The 14969-nt window shown below is 45.0% G+C and overlaps 1 protein-coding gene across 7 annotated transcripts in view; it reads right to left on the reverse strand.

The window, feature by feature from the left end:
- Window positions 1-14643, reverse strand: part of cpsf6 (cleavage and polyadenylation specific factor 6) — a 31182-nt gene extending 16539 nt beyond the window's left edge. For 4 of the 7 annotated variants that reach the window (XM_088644594.1, XM_088644593.1, XM_088644590.1 and 1 more), the window contains exons 1-6: window positions 14488-14643; window positions 6063-6272; window positions 5233-5336; window positions 4723-4868; window positions 4051-4227; window positions 3634-3747 (exon numbers count right to left, since the gene is read on the reverse strand). In XM_088644594.1, the coding sequence (XP_088500720.1) occupies window positions 3634-3747; window positions 4051-4227; window positions 4723-4868; window positions 5233-5336; window positions 6063-6272; window positions 14488-14547 (811 nt within the window). In that variant the 5' untranslated portion in view covers window positions 14548-14643. The remainder of the gene's footprint in view (window positions 1-3633; window positions 3748-4050; window positions 4228-4722; window positions 4869-5232; window positions 5337-6062; window positions 6273-14487) is intronic. The other 3 variants (XM_088644595.1, XM_088644592.1, XM_088644591.1) reach the window with 2 other exon arrangements.
- Between the last annotated feature and the right edge of the window lie 326 nt (window positions 14644-14969).

Raw genomic sequence — 14969 nt, forward strand, 5'->3', positions numbered from 1 at the left:
AATGAAGATTCATAAAATTTATCATTTAATGTGATGAGGCCACCGAGGTTCAAGGCAACCATGGTTGCCACAGTAACACTTCCTGAAACAAGGTCAGTCATGTGATAACAGTGGTTTATGCAGGAGCACCATTTTGTTAGGTTACCCGTGTTGTCACTAGAATTATACCTACCAAGCCTGAAGTTAATGGCAAAACTACTTCAAGAGGAGCTGTTTGCATTTGTATTTTACCAAGAACTGATGGCCCTTATTAAAAACTGATTTTGTTGTTCATGAATTACACCCATGTTCAGGAATGAACACATCCAACAGCTTATGAGCAGTTTGTGGGACACGTTACATTTCTCAAAATGGTTAACGGCATATTGATAAAGTATTGCAGCAACCTTTCAAGTGCCAATTTGAAAAGGCGTTAGCTGATGGCCAAGTCCAGTCAAGTTTAAAATCATCATCAGTAAAGCTGTTCATAAGACTTTGAAAAGGTTTTTGAACATGCAGGTCAGACCTGATGCAGTTTTCTCTGTCCCCATTTACCTGCTTGGTATGAAGTTGCTCAGCTGCCCAGTCTTCAAACCAGCAGTTTCAAAAGTGGGAAGAAAAAAAATCCTTACAATTGTGGTAGCCTTCCACTGTTTGGAAGTCTAATTGCCCACAAATTTCAGGAACAGGACAATATCTGTTGCTTATCAAATGGATTAAGTTTTACAATGACTACATACCTGACCGCTCTAAATGTAGGTATGGGCTTAGACAAATCAGTAATCTGCTGACCTTTATTCATCTTTAAATAAATATATTAAATAAATAATAAAAGTACCAAAACTGGGTCACTCATTTGGCTTATAAACTATGCCAGTATCAGGGCTGGGTTAAGAGGAGTCCAAAACAGGTTTATGATGGCAAAGAAACCCCAAAAAAGGAGTCCAAAGCTCTTTTAAAATAAAACACACCCAGAACAAACCAATAGGGCAAAACTTAAGTTGCCTCCATGAGGCTGCAACTTGGAGTTCCATTAACACATCTTATCAAGACACTCCATTTATTTCACTTCGCTCTCAATAGACCAACAGACCCAGAGGCAGGTGCACCACACCTTCAAGTCAAGACAATGGAGAAGCATTTAACAGCACTGTAGAGCAATAGGACATATGAAGGAAAGCAAGAGGATAAAACCTGAATGCATTTAGGCTCGTAAAAACTTGTAAAAAGTTTCACCTTCATGCAGACATCTGGTCCAGTGTTAGCACAATTGCCCTTTTGCTCCTCTCCTGATGTGTAATTCTCCATTTTCAAGAGCCTGAGAAGCAACGTTTTGTGCAATTTCCCCACAGTGAGCTATACTCACTTAACCTCAGTATTACTTTTCAACCAATCATCATGTAATCTGACCAAAACACAGCCCCTTGAGGAGGCACACTGCAGGTGTCCTCCACTTGATGAGCATCAAGCTCCATTTCCACACGATCCAGCCTGCCACCCCATATCAAGGCAAATCTTCCAGTTCTGTGGGCTCCGATTCCCACATGCTACAGTACATGTAGTTCTCACTGTCTTGCATTATAGGATCTACTGTCAAACGCAGAAACAAACGACCCACATATTTATTTCATGTGCTGGGGTTCTAGTACCATCACCACTGCTATGTATATAGTCCCAATTCACACTGACGTGCCCACAAGATTCACATGGAGCAGCAGGGTCTTATTTTGCACAATAAACAGGCACGGTATCTCACCCTGTCTTCTATTTCCACAGGTTCTTGTGCACATGCACCAAAGGTCGCTTTCTGAGCAAGACTTCTGTACATCACCGATGTCACCCACCAAGCAGCACCTTAACTTCTTCATTCATTCCTACTCTCCACTGTTACCAAGGCAAAAGGTCAGAGACGCTGCAATGACTATGAAGGGTCCATCACACTAGCGAGTCTCGACTAAATGCTGTCATATCGCTGGTACAGTGTGGTGGTACAAGTTACCCGTCGGCTGAGTTAACTTGAAGGAGATGAGCAACAACTCACAGTGAAAATGTGCCAATGATGGAAGATGAGGCCCCTTTACAGCCTTACTACACTTTTGACATACAAGTACTGATCAGACACCACCCTTACTGGCATCAGACCAAGGACTGGGAGCCGCAGTTAGCAAAAGAAGAGTCAAGTTGACATTGTTTGCAGTTCAGCGTTGTAGACGGTGGTTCCTAATTCCGGTCCTAGGGGAACACCGTAGATATTCCAGTTGACCACTAAATAGCCTGTGCTAATTGATGACTTAATTCATCTCCTTCCTTGTTTACACTTTTAACTTGGTTCTTCATCAAAAACACCTGACTTCAAGGGTACGGTTTCCAACAGGTTTGGCACACCTCAGATTGTTTTTCCCATATTTCTGACTGAACAGCCCTTACTAATTGACAAACAGAATGATGCTGTATCGGTTACTTCCGCAGTGAGATTTCGTGGTTGAAATTGGTTACAATTCAGACATCAAACCTGAAAAAGGACAATTCTAAAAGCCAGAAATCGGTACAGGGTTGATCCCAAAGACAAATCCCACTGGACCTATTATGAGCTGTAAGGAAGTTTATCAATACACACCAAAAAAAGAACTGGATTCAATCAGACTGGGACTAAGAATCCGGCCGAAGTACAAGCAGTGCTCCAGAAGGGACCGTGTTCCTCCAGGACCAGGAAGCACTGGTCAATGTAGGGCTTTCAACCATCTTTCCAAGGATTATTAAAGCAGAACAAGGTTGTGGCGGCCTTTTCAGAACAGAACCTCATGCAGCACCTATCCAATGAACACGTCAAGTCCACCGGTACACGAGCTGGGTGAAAACACCCCAGGAGCCAAAAAGTGACGATAAGACATTCTACATTAATACCACTCCCGCAACTGGTGCCTCCTCAAAAAAAGAAAGCCTCTACATGAGAGATTTCCACCTCACTGCGTTCGTGACAGTGGAACGAGAAAAGGAACAGGGATTATCTTTGCCCGAGCAGCCATAAACCAAACGGCAAGGGAATGCAACTCCATTTGATAGTTTTCTCTATATTTTCTGCTAATAAGCTGCAGCCGAAGGCACATAAAACAGGGCTAATTTAGCTTGCTCATCATCTTAAGCAGAATCTGGGCTTTGGAAAGGAAGGGGCATCAATGATCCTCTCAAAACTGTAGTGAACATGCACAGATTTCAGTCATGCGTGTCGTGGTCTAGTGTGCGCAGACGGCTGAGGACAAAATGGCCTTAGCACGACACTCCAACTCAAGAAACGGCAAAGCGACACGGAATCGCAGAAAGAGAACAATACATTAGGAGGCCACTTCTCGACATCCTTACCACAGCAGAGACACAGGAAATAGTTACAGCCTCTTTTAATATCCTGCCAACATCAGTGCGGACCAGCAGGTCCATCACATGTATGAGCTGCTGGCTGAAGAAAATCATCTTTTCTTCCCCCATTTGAAAGAGCTCCACTGTGCACCTGTCTAGCCCACTGACCTACCACTCTCACCCAGCACAAATCACCACCCCTCCAAGACAGCGTAAAGACGGGAGTCAGTTCTTGACTCCGCAAAGCGAGGGGGGTTGACTCTTAACAGAACACTATCAATAGGAGATGAGGCGTTTCACCTCTGGGTCGCCAGTTCGCATCCCGCCCAGGCTGGAAGCAATTGAAACTCATTTCCATCAGATGGCTGTCCTGGTGCCTATGGGAAATGAGTTGGGGTGGTCTCAGCCCAGATCCTAGTGGAAGAAAAACCATAATCACAACTGGCGCCTTCTCTGGCAGGAACACACAGAGGAGCCAAGGCAAAACCAAAAACCAAAAAAAAAAAACGGTGGGGGGAAAAAAAAAGATGGGCCAGCTGGCTGGACCACCCTCACACCCCCATAGAGGGTGGCCCCACCAAAGCAGGGTGGGAGACGTTAATGGACTTGTGGGTAAAGCTCTCTCCTGGTGGAGCTGTGGGGGGGGGGGGCGGCTCTCTCACGAAACGCTACCCCGCACACGTCCTCTCTGCGTGTGTGTCCGGTGCCCCTGGTTACCTGGGAAAGGAGGAGGTGGGCCTCCAGGTCCCACAGGCCCAGGAAAGCGGTCTCCCCCGGGCCCCGGGGGGCCAGGGAAGCGACCCCTCCCTCGGCCACCCATGGCAAACGCTGCTCGTGAGGAGGCTCCGGGCGGGCCGGCCTTGCCTTCGCCAGACATCTGTCCCGACTGCGTAGCTGGAAAGGAAACCGAAATTAAATTCGAAGTCTTGCAGAGTCAACGCCGTCCCCGAACTCCCTAAAACCACACTGTGCCGAATTATCTGCAGTCCATGCAGAAAAGCCACGAAAACCAACACGAAGGACTAATTTTTCACTGCGGGTACATGCGTATAAAGGATTTTTAACCGTTCCGCACATGGATACACCTCTAAATGGGTTGGTTGCACCCTAAGCGATACCATACAGTGCGACAAATTTTAAGCATGATTTCACATTACAGCTAAAAACAATTACTGCCAATTCACCTCTCAACATACATTCGAATTAAGAGCAGGAACATTTCAACAAACTCATTTTGCAGCTTTGAAACGGATAAACGGCTACTTTTTGGAAGCCTGGACTATGAGATGTACAGTAGCACGGATGGAAAACTGGTATCAAAGACACAGTTTCTTTCTAGCATTACTGCAGTTTTGTTGAATGCGCAAGTCCTGCCTGCTATCGACATACTTTTCCTGGATTGCATTTCAAACTGACTCAGTGACTGTTTGTTACAGGGAGTAACGATGGGGTTCTGCCCGTGGAGTTCCCTTTTCGACAGCAGGTCCATCAGCTTCCTGGACGAGGCCTCCGATCCCACACAGACCAGGGCGAACCTGAAGAGGCAGGACAAGTCGTCAGAAACACTGCACTGGCAAAACTCAAGCTGCGAGCTCCCGTTCCTAAACTCTTAACCTTAAAGTCAAGACACATTTTAGGTCGCTCTGGAAACCCAAGAATCCTGGCTGGGAACAATCATGGTGAAACACGGAGCTCTTGCTCTCCTGTCTTTTTTTTTCTCTTTCGCCCGACTTGAAAAACTGAACAGTCTTACAGAGTGCGGCCCGTCTCATACGTATACGCTGAACGTGCACCAGAAACAAAGACTGCCTCCATCACACAGCACTAGATAAAAACGGGAGCTTGTTGACCAAGTTCCTGACTGTGCAAGACTGAAGTGCGCTCAGAGAATAACCTTACCCCTTCGACTGGCCGTTGGCTCTGTTTTCGAAGAACTTGATCTCCAACACGTCATTTATCCCAACTGAGCGAATGGCGTCAGTCAAGTCCTCATCTGTTGTCCACTGACACGACAGAAAGACAAAACTTGATAAATTCGCATCGGCGCTTTGGCTGCTGTTGTATAACAAGGACTCTCTACACGAACAAAAAAAAATGTACACATTTTTAAAAAATACTGTTAGAGAGCACAACCCCCAGTGGACCGTGTTGCCAAGAAACCGCTGGAGAAACGAGCTGCTTCTGCTCTCGGTCACGTCACCAGTTGGCCAGGTGACAGTGTGAAAAGCAGGAGGTCTGTCAATCTGCTGGGTGGCAGCACAGATCGGGGCCTCTGCAGTGCGCACTCACCAGAGGGACGGGAGACAGACGCAACCGACTTAAGGACAAAAGGAACTGGGAGTTTGAAGAACTTTGAAAGTGCCTGTTTGTAAAGCATCACAAAAGTGAGACCAGGCTTGAGAAGAAATCGTGGAAGAAAGAATGAATGGATTATTATGAAGCCAGGGAGCGTCTAAGCTGGCCGGCTGCGACAGTAACTTTATCAAGACCTTCAGTCGGTAGCTCTGGAAGAGCTAAGGGTTTTGTTTGGTCTATCTTCGGTTTGTGGCGTTTTCTTTGTCCCTTGCACTGTGAATAAAGCATCTCGCAGCCCTGCACGTGTGGACCTGCCTATTTTTATCACCCCGCTGCGTCGGGCCCAGTGGGGCGGCGCCCTACTGCTACGCGGCTGGTAAAGACCCCAGGGGCCCACGCTGCGAGAGACAGCGCGGACGGGGAGCGACGCGCACCCATGTCAGGTTGCCGATGTACAGGGCGATCCTCTTGCCGGTGTAGGTGTAGACGACGTTGGCGGGGGGGCCCTTGCCCCCGTCGTCGCCCACGGCCGGGGGCAGGTTGTCCAGGTAGTCGCGGTCCTCTGGGGCGTCCCCATTATTGGCAGATGGCGAGATGACGTCGTCGTACAGGTCTATCTGTTCGTGGACGTTATACTCCGCTTCCTGTGGCACGGGGAAAAAAAACAACAACGAGGAGACAAAGCATGAAACACTGGTCAAGGCAGCATTCGCCGCTCCATAATCCGGGTTTGTTCTCCAGACCCAAGACCGCCAACTTTTTCCCGGCCCACATGGATAAATAAAGCTTTTTCGGCACACCTCCCTCCACCGACCCGAGAACTGTACAATTTAAGATTTGAAATTAAACTTGCTTCACTGTTTGACCCTACTTCGCCTCAAAAGGCGCAAAATCGCGTTATCCTGCCAGGAACAGATGACCTTAAAAACCCCAGGCGCTCGTTCGGCTGCGCAGAGACACGGCCCTTTTTTAATGTCCATCAAACATGAAAACCTGAATCTGCACCACGTGAGGCTCTCCCATGTGAAAAGGCTCTGAGCACATCCCCGGTCGTGTGTGCGCTGGGGCTAGACAACACCTCAGACACGCCACAAAACCTGTCCAGTAAAACCTCTGTTTCAAGGAAAGGCTCCAACATTCCTGATCTCTATCCAGACTCCCAAAATACTGCACATCTGCTAAAATTAACAGAAAGTGCCCGTTAAATATATGTCCAGTACCGATATTTTCTATGACTCAATAGTATTGAACCATGACCAGTAGATGATTCTAGTGATTGTGACTTATTACATTCGCCACATGCAGATGAGTAAATGTGAAGAAATTTGGTAAAGATGTTGTTGTTGACTGATATAAAGGCTTCAGCAAAGAACCACAAACAAATGTGCAGTGATATAAGAAAAAGCAGGTCAAACTAAATATAGAAATATTCATTACAGCACTGCAATAATTTAAAAGTAAAAATGTAATGCTTATGGGCACACCGTGTAATAAATACACATATGTATTTATGTAATGGATTCATTACAAACTTGTGACGTTGGAGTAACTATGTACTCACATCCAGTTTCCCAGTCTGTTCACACTCTTGGCAGCAACAGCATACCGAACCTTCAGTATGATACACTACAGCACTTGTCACTGCTAATTCACCGTTTCACTCATTAAACAATTATGTGCAGTATTGTTGCAATCTGAATGCGTATCATTTCCTATACTGTAGTCCAGTGGCTGTAACATACACTTTATAATTTAGCAATCATCAAAAACAGACACCCCTTCACCCCTATTAGTTTATTAAATAAAGGTTTTACTGTATATAGAGAATAAATTAGATTTCAGAAATTGCACAGCACCACCGTTACTACTTGAAGGCTCAGTGTGGGAGAAACACTGGATCCGAGTGTCACAGGACGCACAGCCCTGTTTATTCACTCCCTGCTCATCAGTCACATTTACACTAGGAGTCTAGGTCCTCACGCCTCCAACTTAACAAAACCTCCCAAACGGAAGCTTCAAATCACAAAAAACTGAGAAGTTTCCACAGAATATTAAAATGCTAAGGAGAATTTTGACTTTGGTCAGACCAAACTTGCGAGTTCAATTATTCTATTTGCTTATAAAGTGTACAGGTAGAACCAGATAAGGTTTTATTACACAAACATGATGGCATTACAACTCAATGCTCGTAAGACTAACCCTTTTTAATATTACATATTAAAAGTGTTGTCATCTTCCTAATTATCACGAGTATAAAAATCACAGTCAATATTGTCTTTTGGGATTCAATTCATATTAACAAAATTGCATGTGTGGTTTACATTTCTCCATTTTAGGTTTTGTAGCCTACAATTTTAGGTTAGCGTTTTTATTTTATGTTCTTATACTCTTTAGTGTTTTAATTTAGGTTCTGTAAAAAGAAGGCAGGTGGAGACACAAAAGAATTTCCCAGAGAGCAATGGGGCTTTGACCAGCTGTCCGCAGTCAGCTGACCAATTGGAAGCGGACACCCGATTGGGTGACCTATAAAACCAGGAAGCATGAGACAACCAGGTTAGTCTCTGACCTCTAGGAGCTGAGAAGATGGCAGGAGGAGGGACAGAGAAATTGCATGAAAACAGAGCAACAGATGAGCCCAAGAAATCAGCTTTTTTTTTTACACTGTCTCAAATATAATCTGATTTTGTTCTATAACTGTAATGCATTGATCTCCCTACTGTCTTATTTTTTTTAATGAAAAAACACTGCTATTTTAAAAAGCACACAGAACGCACAAGGTTTTACTGTGTTTTGGAGGCCCTACTGACTTGGTAATCTATGACTGTACTCCAGGGTAAGTAGGGTCACCTTCTGGTCAGGATTTAAAGCAAGTGGAAAAGCTTACCAATAGAGACTGAAACCATTCTATACCGCAGATCCTTTAACATACTGCTAATCCTAGACTTAACTGTAGAAATATGCTGCGGACGACCCCTCACTCTCAAAAATATGGCAGGTTCCAAAACGGCCCATTTTGGTAGTTAGCAGTTTTCCGGTTTTAGATGTTTCTTGAAAAATGCCAGAATAACAGCTTTAACCACAGGACTCGATATTGTTCCCCACTCCCACGACCTTTTGCGTAAGTGCCCCCATGTCTTGGTTTTAAATGCACTTCCACATGTCCTCCTCTTGTGTCTTCAGTTCATCTTTTGCTGTTCTCTTTGAAGAAGTGCTCTGTGCTGACTTTGTCAAAGCCTTTGAATACCTATATCTGGTCGCCTTGAAGTCTTCGCCGCTTGAGATTAAAAAGGTTCATTTTTGGGAATTACAAGGCAGCTGTGAAAGGACAAGGATCTAGTGCTTCAAAGGATTAAGGTTTCTGCACGTTTCCATTTCACAACCCGTGACGATTAGCAGGGGCAGACCTTGCAACCTGTCTCCATTGCGCAGGCCTCTCAACTCTTTGGATCAATTACCTACCAAACAGGCTATATGGGCCTAATGGCCTTATCTCATTTAAATAAGATAAGATCACTTTCTTGGCCATATACAATTTCTCTATTAGGACTTCGTCTTTTCGCACACCCCAACTTGCTCTCCACGAGAGTTACAGAAATCCTCCTGGTAATCCGTCACCTTTATCAAGAACTTACAAAACTTTTCCGAGCATTCAGGATATTTTTAAATGTTGCAAAATTCTGGAGGGATTCAACTCGAAAGCTGTAAACCATATCTCATGTTTGAGCTTCGTTCCTCAGGAACTTCAAATCCAGAACCAAGCAGTTCTGCAGCTATCCTGAAGCTATCCATGCTCACAGTTATAAAATTATTGAATTAACTGGTAAATTCGTGGATTCTATTTTCACTGTAATGTAACATCGTATTGTATTTTGTATATAAGGTGTGTTATTTTTCTTTCTTGTATTTTATTTTTAGCTCACCACAAATTAACCTGAAAACCTAACCTAAAAAGTTGCTCTGACAATCAAGTCGACTGACTTTAAACAGTGTTAACTTTTCTTCTTGCTTTAGTTACCATGGCTACAGATTGTGTTTTTCCTGACTCGCCAAGCAGATGCTCATTCTATGTGTAGTACTACAAGTGGAATAGCCGACACCAATTTTAACAGTCCGTAGAACTGGCCACAGTTATCAAGATATTGAGGCTGTTTAATTGCAGTCCTGCCAATTTGCGGCTTCTGCTTAAATCCTTGTAACCTCCCACTGCCTATGTAAAGCTGCAGAGCACAACTACAACAGTCATAAATGAGGCACTATTTGACTCCTTGCCAGAAGCAACAATACTAGGGCCTCTGAATACTTGGGGAGAGTCTCAACCATTAGCAAGCCCTTGTGTGTCACCCCCCCACACACACACACAAAAGTTAAAAACAGACACCGGGGTCTCCTGTAAAGAACTGGGCTCACCTCAACGACACATCTGGCACCCAGCAACATGGTTTTGGGCGGGTCCGACATTTGTCTGCAGCCACAAATTTAATAAGATTTTCTGAAGGCTGTGAATCTAGGAAATATTCTAGATTCACCTTTTTGTGGTGAAACTGATCTATGTGAGCATCATAAAGCAGTTCCCTTAATTCACAATATAAACTGATAAATATTCCGGCGGCATGACAAAGGTACATTCAGACATCTGACGAATCGCCTGCTGTGGAAGGTGCCGTCAGTCATCGGGAAGCTGGACAAACGGTGCATGTTTTGCAGCAGGCTGCCAACTTGTGGGGATCCCAGGGCTCAATACAGCACCTTGCAGTCACCTGTGCTCTTCCTAGATCTAGACCATGGCCCATCACTGATCACTGTATTCTCCTGACAGGCTAGGAACAGCTGACACTGAAAACCCCATATTGCAAACAACAGCGTGCTTCCCTGGTATAATCTTGAAAAATGAAAAAACAGCACACAAATGAAAGTGCCGTAAGTTGCTGCATTTTTCTCTCTTCGTTTTCACCCGACGTGTCTTTCAGTAGGTTTTGCTAATGAAAGTGATTTACTACTGATGCAACAAAGTCACTACCGAGTATCACAGTGCATGAAGAGCAAGCAATTCCTCCAAATGGCAATAAAACACATGTCGGCAATATACAGGTTTTGGATACAATATTTTACTTAACACTGCACATAGAATAAATCTGTTTTTGCTCACAAGACAGTTTTAATCTCTTTTAAACATGTTCGGAGAACAGCAGGTCTTTAAAGAGTAGAAGAATGAACTGGGGAAGTAGGGTCCAGGGGTGGTCAGGATTCTGGACTCATAACAGGAAGGTTGCGGGTTCGAATCCCAGGTGACACACTGCTATTGTACCCTTGAGCACAGTACTTGGCCTCAATACAAAGCTGTTTAAATGAGTGTACGTGTAAGTTACAATGGATAAAAGCATCAGCCGAATAAATCAGTAGTAGAGAGAACTAGTAACAAAAATAGGATAAGTTAAGATAGAAATACAAGAAGCAAACAGCTTGCAGTCATCAGTGGGAAGGGTCATAACAGGTACCAATTCACCCGCAACAACACACACTTTCATAAAGGTTTAGAAACGTTGACAATCCAGTTCTGATTTTCCTGTTAAACTTCAGGCAAGTGCTTCCTCCCTGCAGCCTGCAGTAACCCAAGATCTTCAAAGCCACCAAGCACACCAGGGTTTCCCCTGTCCTGACATCTCACAGTACTTGTCTGAAGTTCACAGTCTGAACACGTCATTGCGCAGTTCCATCAAATCTGTCTGCTGATCGAGTCGGATAGGAAACCGCTTATTTTACTTCACTTAAGAGGGCAGCCACAAATTATCATAAGCCTGATCTGTATATTTCTGAAACAACCACACGACAGTGCAGATAATTCCGCTCCATTAGAAAATGCTTTATGAATGCTTACAAAAACGCTCTGAAGCTTGTGTGCCCTGTGTGCACTAATGTAACACAGAACCTGGAACTAAAGACATTTAACCTGCAATACATCACTTATTCAGCACTGGGCAGGGCATGTCTAAAAGAACCCACGTTCGACACCAAACGTTTGAACAGGCCTCTTCACAAGTGACTTTTCAGATTTCTGAAATACTGACAGTAAACCAGAGTGAACTGAGGCCTACCAAAGTACGCACGTCCAGTTTGAAGCAGTCACTGTCTTATATGAAATGCAGTACCAATAAAGACCACTGGAAGGATAGCAAATGTCCCCTGTGGACATGGTGTGTCCTTTCTCGGCACGTTATTCTGACCTACAGTATTTCTGTCTTCATGCGATACACCCCTTCCAAAAAAGCAGTTTGCTGAAAATCAGGCCGGATGTCCAGCCTTAGGATTACCGCGCCAGGCCACCTGTCATCTCGAGTGTGAATATGCCAACGCAAATGCTGAGCCTTCATCGGATTTTACTAAGGACCAGCAGCGTCGAGTCCTAGTCCCCCAGAATATTGTTAGCTGCAAAAGTAAGATGTTTAGAAGGCATGAGTTTCTATAGTGTGGTAACGACATGAACCCTGTCAAAGAGCCCTGCCTGAAAACACCCGCCTCACTCATGACCCCCAGGTCCAGCCCGCTGTAACATTCTGCTTCCCTGTTCGGATCACCAGCCCCGAATATCTGCCATAACCAGGAGGGCTGAGCTGTGAATATACAGAAGCTCTCCAGCTTCCCAACAGGGCTGAGAGGGCAGTGTTTACAAAGCTCAGTGCAGGTGAGGCCAAACTCTGCACAAAGACTAAGGAAGGAGTACCACCCCCCAAGGAAGGAACGAATAAACAAGTGAAAGGACAATTTATTCTCTGATCAGCCTTGGGTTCGATTCTAGGGGGTGGGAGGGGTTGTTTACAATGTGGAGGTTGCATCTCCCCCCCCCCCCCGGAGCTCGGCGACGAAGTCGCCCATACGTGTACACCCTACTATAGACCTGCAAACCCCCCAGAGCTCGGTCTCCACCTTGTGACCTTCGCTTCCAAGAGTCCAGTCTGCCACAGCTCTCACCACCTTTCTGAAGATGGACGGACAGAGGGAAACTAACCCCGCTGCCCGAACTAATTCCAATCGCGGCGGAATGCAATAAACGCTTAACTATAAAGCACCCTGAACAAAGTTTTGACTTGTGATAATCTGATGAGTACTGGACACTGCGTAAGTGTATCCGTCAGTCCACCCCACCCCCCAAAAGAACGAATACTCTCCATCCGCCACACCCCAATACAATTCGAGGCAGCACAACTCGATAACTCACGGAAGTACTGCAGTACCAAAACGCAACACACTGCTAAGAATGAGCTCTGCACTCCGAGACCTAAATCACCGCCACCGAGGTGGGAACGCACTTCAATCGCTTTCAAGCCGCAGGCGCGCAAACCATCACGACGTACCGCACATTTTAAAAATGTCTTTTCCAAGCACAATTATTCACCCAGATGCGCCCGGCTGAAATTATACACTCTCGGAACTCTTCGTACAGTAACTTCGGGGATTCAGCTCCCGGCGCAATTGGGATCTCACAACGAACAAACACAAACCTTAGATGTTAAATCTGAGGGCGCGGGACGCAATCAGAAATCCCCACAGTACACAGTCCTTTGAGACCGATCACTCCTGGACAGTGTGCATGAAAGCTCTTTTCAGAAACGGCCTGGACTGAAGCCTACATAACCTAAACCACTAACTGTGAGAAGTTTTAAGATGACTTCAACGACAGCAGGTCTGCAATTGAAACCCGTACAAAAACTACCTTGATTTTCTGGTACCGAGAACAATAGCATTTTGAAAAGCACGCCAAGCCAGTAAGGAAAGTCACGATTCCAAGTTAAAGGCTGTAATGAGACGCTTCAAACGAGCTCTTAGCAGACAGAAAACGTTTCCCCCCCAACTCCGTTCCAAGTATTTAAGAAATAGACCCCAATTTAATTTACAGCTCACAGAACAAATCTATGCAACAAGATTCTCAGTGCGATCGCTGCAAACGCTTAATGAAAGTTAAGACGAAAATGTGTCTCAGCAAAAATAAGATTTGGGTCTACTTTATACTTTGCACAAAAATACTTAAGAAATGTTGAACATGCAAATTGAGTATCATGCATTCCGAAACGTGCGAACAACCGAAGAAACGCCAAAATAATTTTGAGCACATCTTAATATGTCCATGAAAGTATTACACGCTGAAAACATCACCCTCAGAACTAAACAAAAGGGAGCACGAAAATTTCAGCGGCGCCAAAAATTTTCGCAATTAAAAAAAACGGTGCACGTGGTGTTTACGTCGCAAGAGTGCTATATTTTAAATTTCGTCAACATCACGTTACGTCTGTGGGGTCATATTACACTGGGATCGCTTACAGCTTCAAAGCATGCAAACAAAAACAAAAGGTCAGCTACACGCACCGTTTTAATTCTAGCCCTGTGAATACTTAATGACTTTAAAGGAAGGGTGATCAGACTCCGGCGAGGCGGGAGGGGGGGTATTTCTAAGCCCGGACATTTGCTCCCCGAGGACGTGCACGTCCCCGCGCGGCTCACGAGCAAGGCCTCAGCCCGCGACACAAACAATGGAAGCGCTCCCACGCGCCGCGCCGCCCGCCGCCGCCGCTCGTTCTCTCTGCTCCTCCGGGAAACTCCGGCGGGGCGCAGCGCCGAAAGACTGGGCTCGCCTCCCCCGGCTCGTTAAGGGCACAGAAAATCTAGGGTGCTGGGCCCTTCGCTTATATAACCCTTTAATCTAAAAAAAAAAACACTCCCTCGAGGTCTTTCTCTGAACAAAAATAGAAATCCTTTCTATAAAGGTGCATTAAACAAACCCAAACACGGCTGTCCTTTTTACGGTCTTCCACACGAAATTGCAATTCTGCATTACGCACCGAGAGGATAACAATAATGCATGCTCACCTGATTAAACTCCTCGCCAACATCCGCGTAGATGTCGATGTGATCCACACCGTCGGCCATTTTCCACTCTTACCTCCTCCTCCGACTGGCTTGAACCAGAATAAAACTGCTAACAGGAAAACACTGCGCGTCACATCCGACGGTCGGCCAAACACAGAAGAAAGGAGGAGGGTGTAAAGACTTCGGCTCTTTTTTTTTGACGAAGCGTAACAAGTTGCTGCTTTTTAACTTGGTTACGATAACAGAACTCCACAAACTATTTTCAATTATGCAATTTAGGAGATGTCGATACCGGCTCGCTAAATATTCTCTTTAGGCAAATCAAGGTCATAGTGTGAAATTCTGGACAATTATCTAAAATGCACAGTTATAATTATTAATTTAGTTGGCGCCCTTAATCCAACATGTACATGCAAAAATGTACACGTGAACGATAAAATATGAATAACATGATAATAAAATGATGTGATAAGAGCACACGA

This window comes from Lepisosteus platostomus, chromosome 9, assembly GCF_059453375.1.
Source record: "Lepisosteus platostomus isolate fLepPlt1 chromosome 9, fLepPlt1.hap1, whole genome shotgun sequence".
In the NCBI taxonomy this organism is placed as follows: Eukaryota; Metazoa; Chordata; class Actinopteri; order Semionotiformes; family Lepisosteidae; genus Lepisosteus; species Lepisosteus platostomus.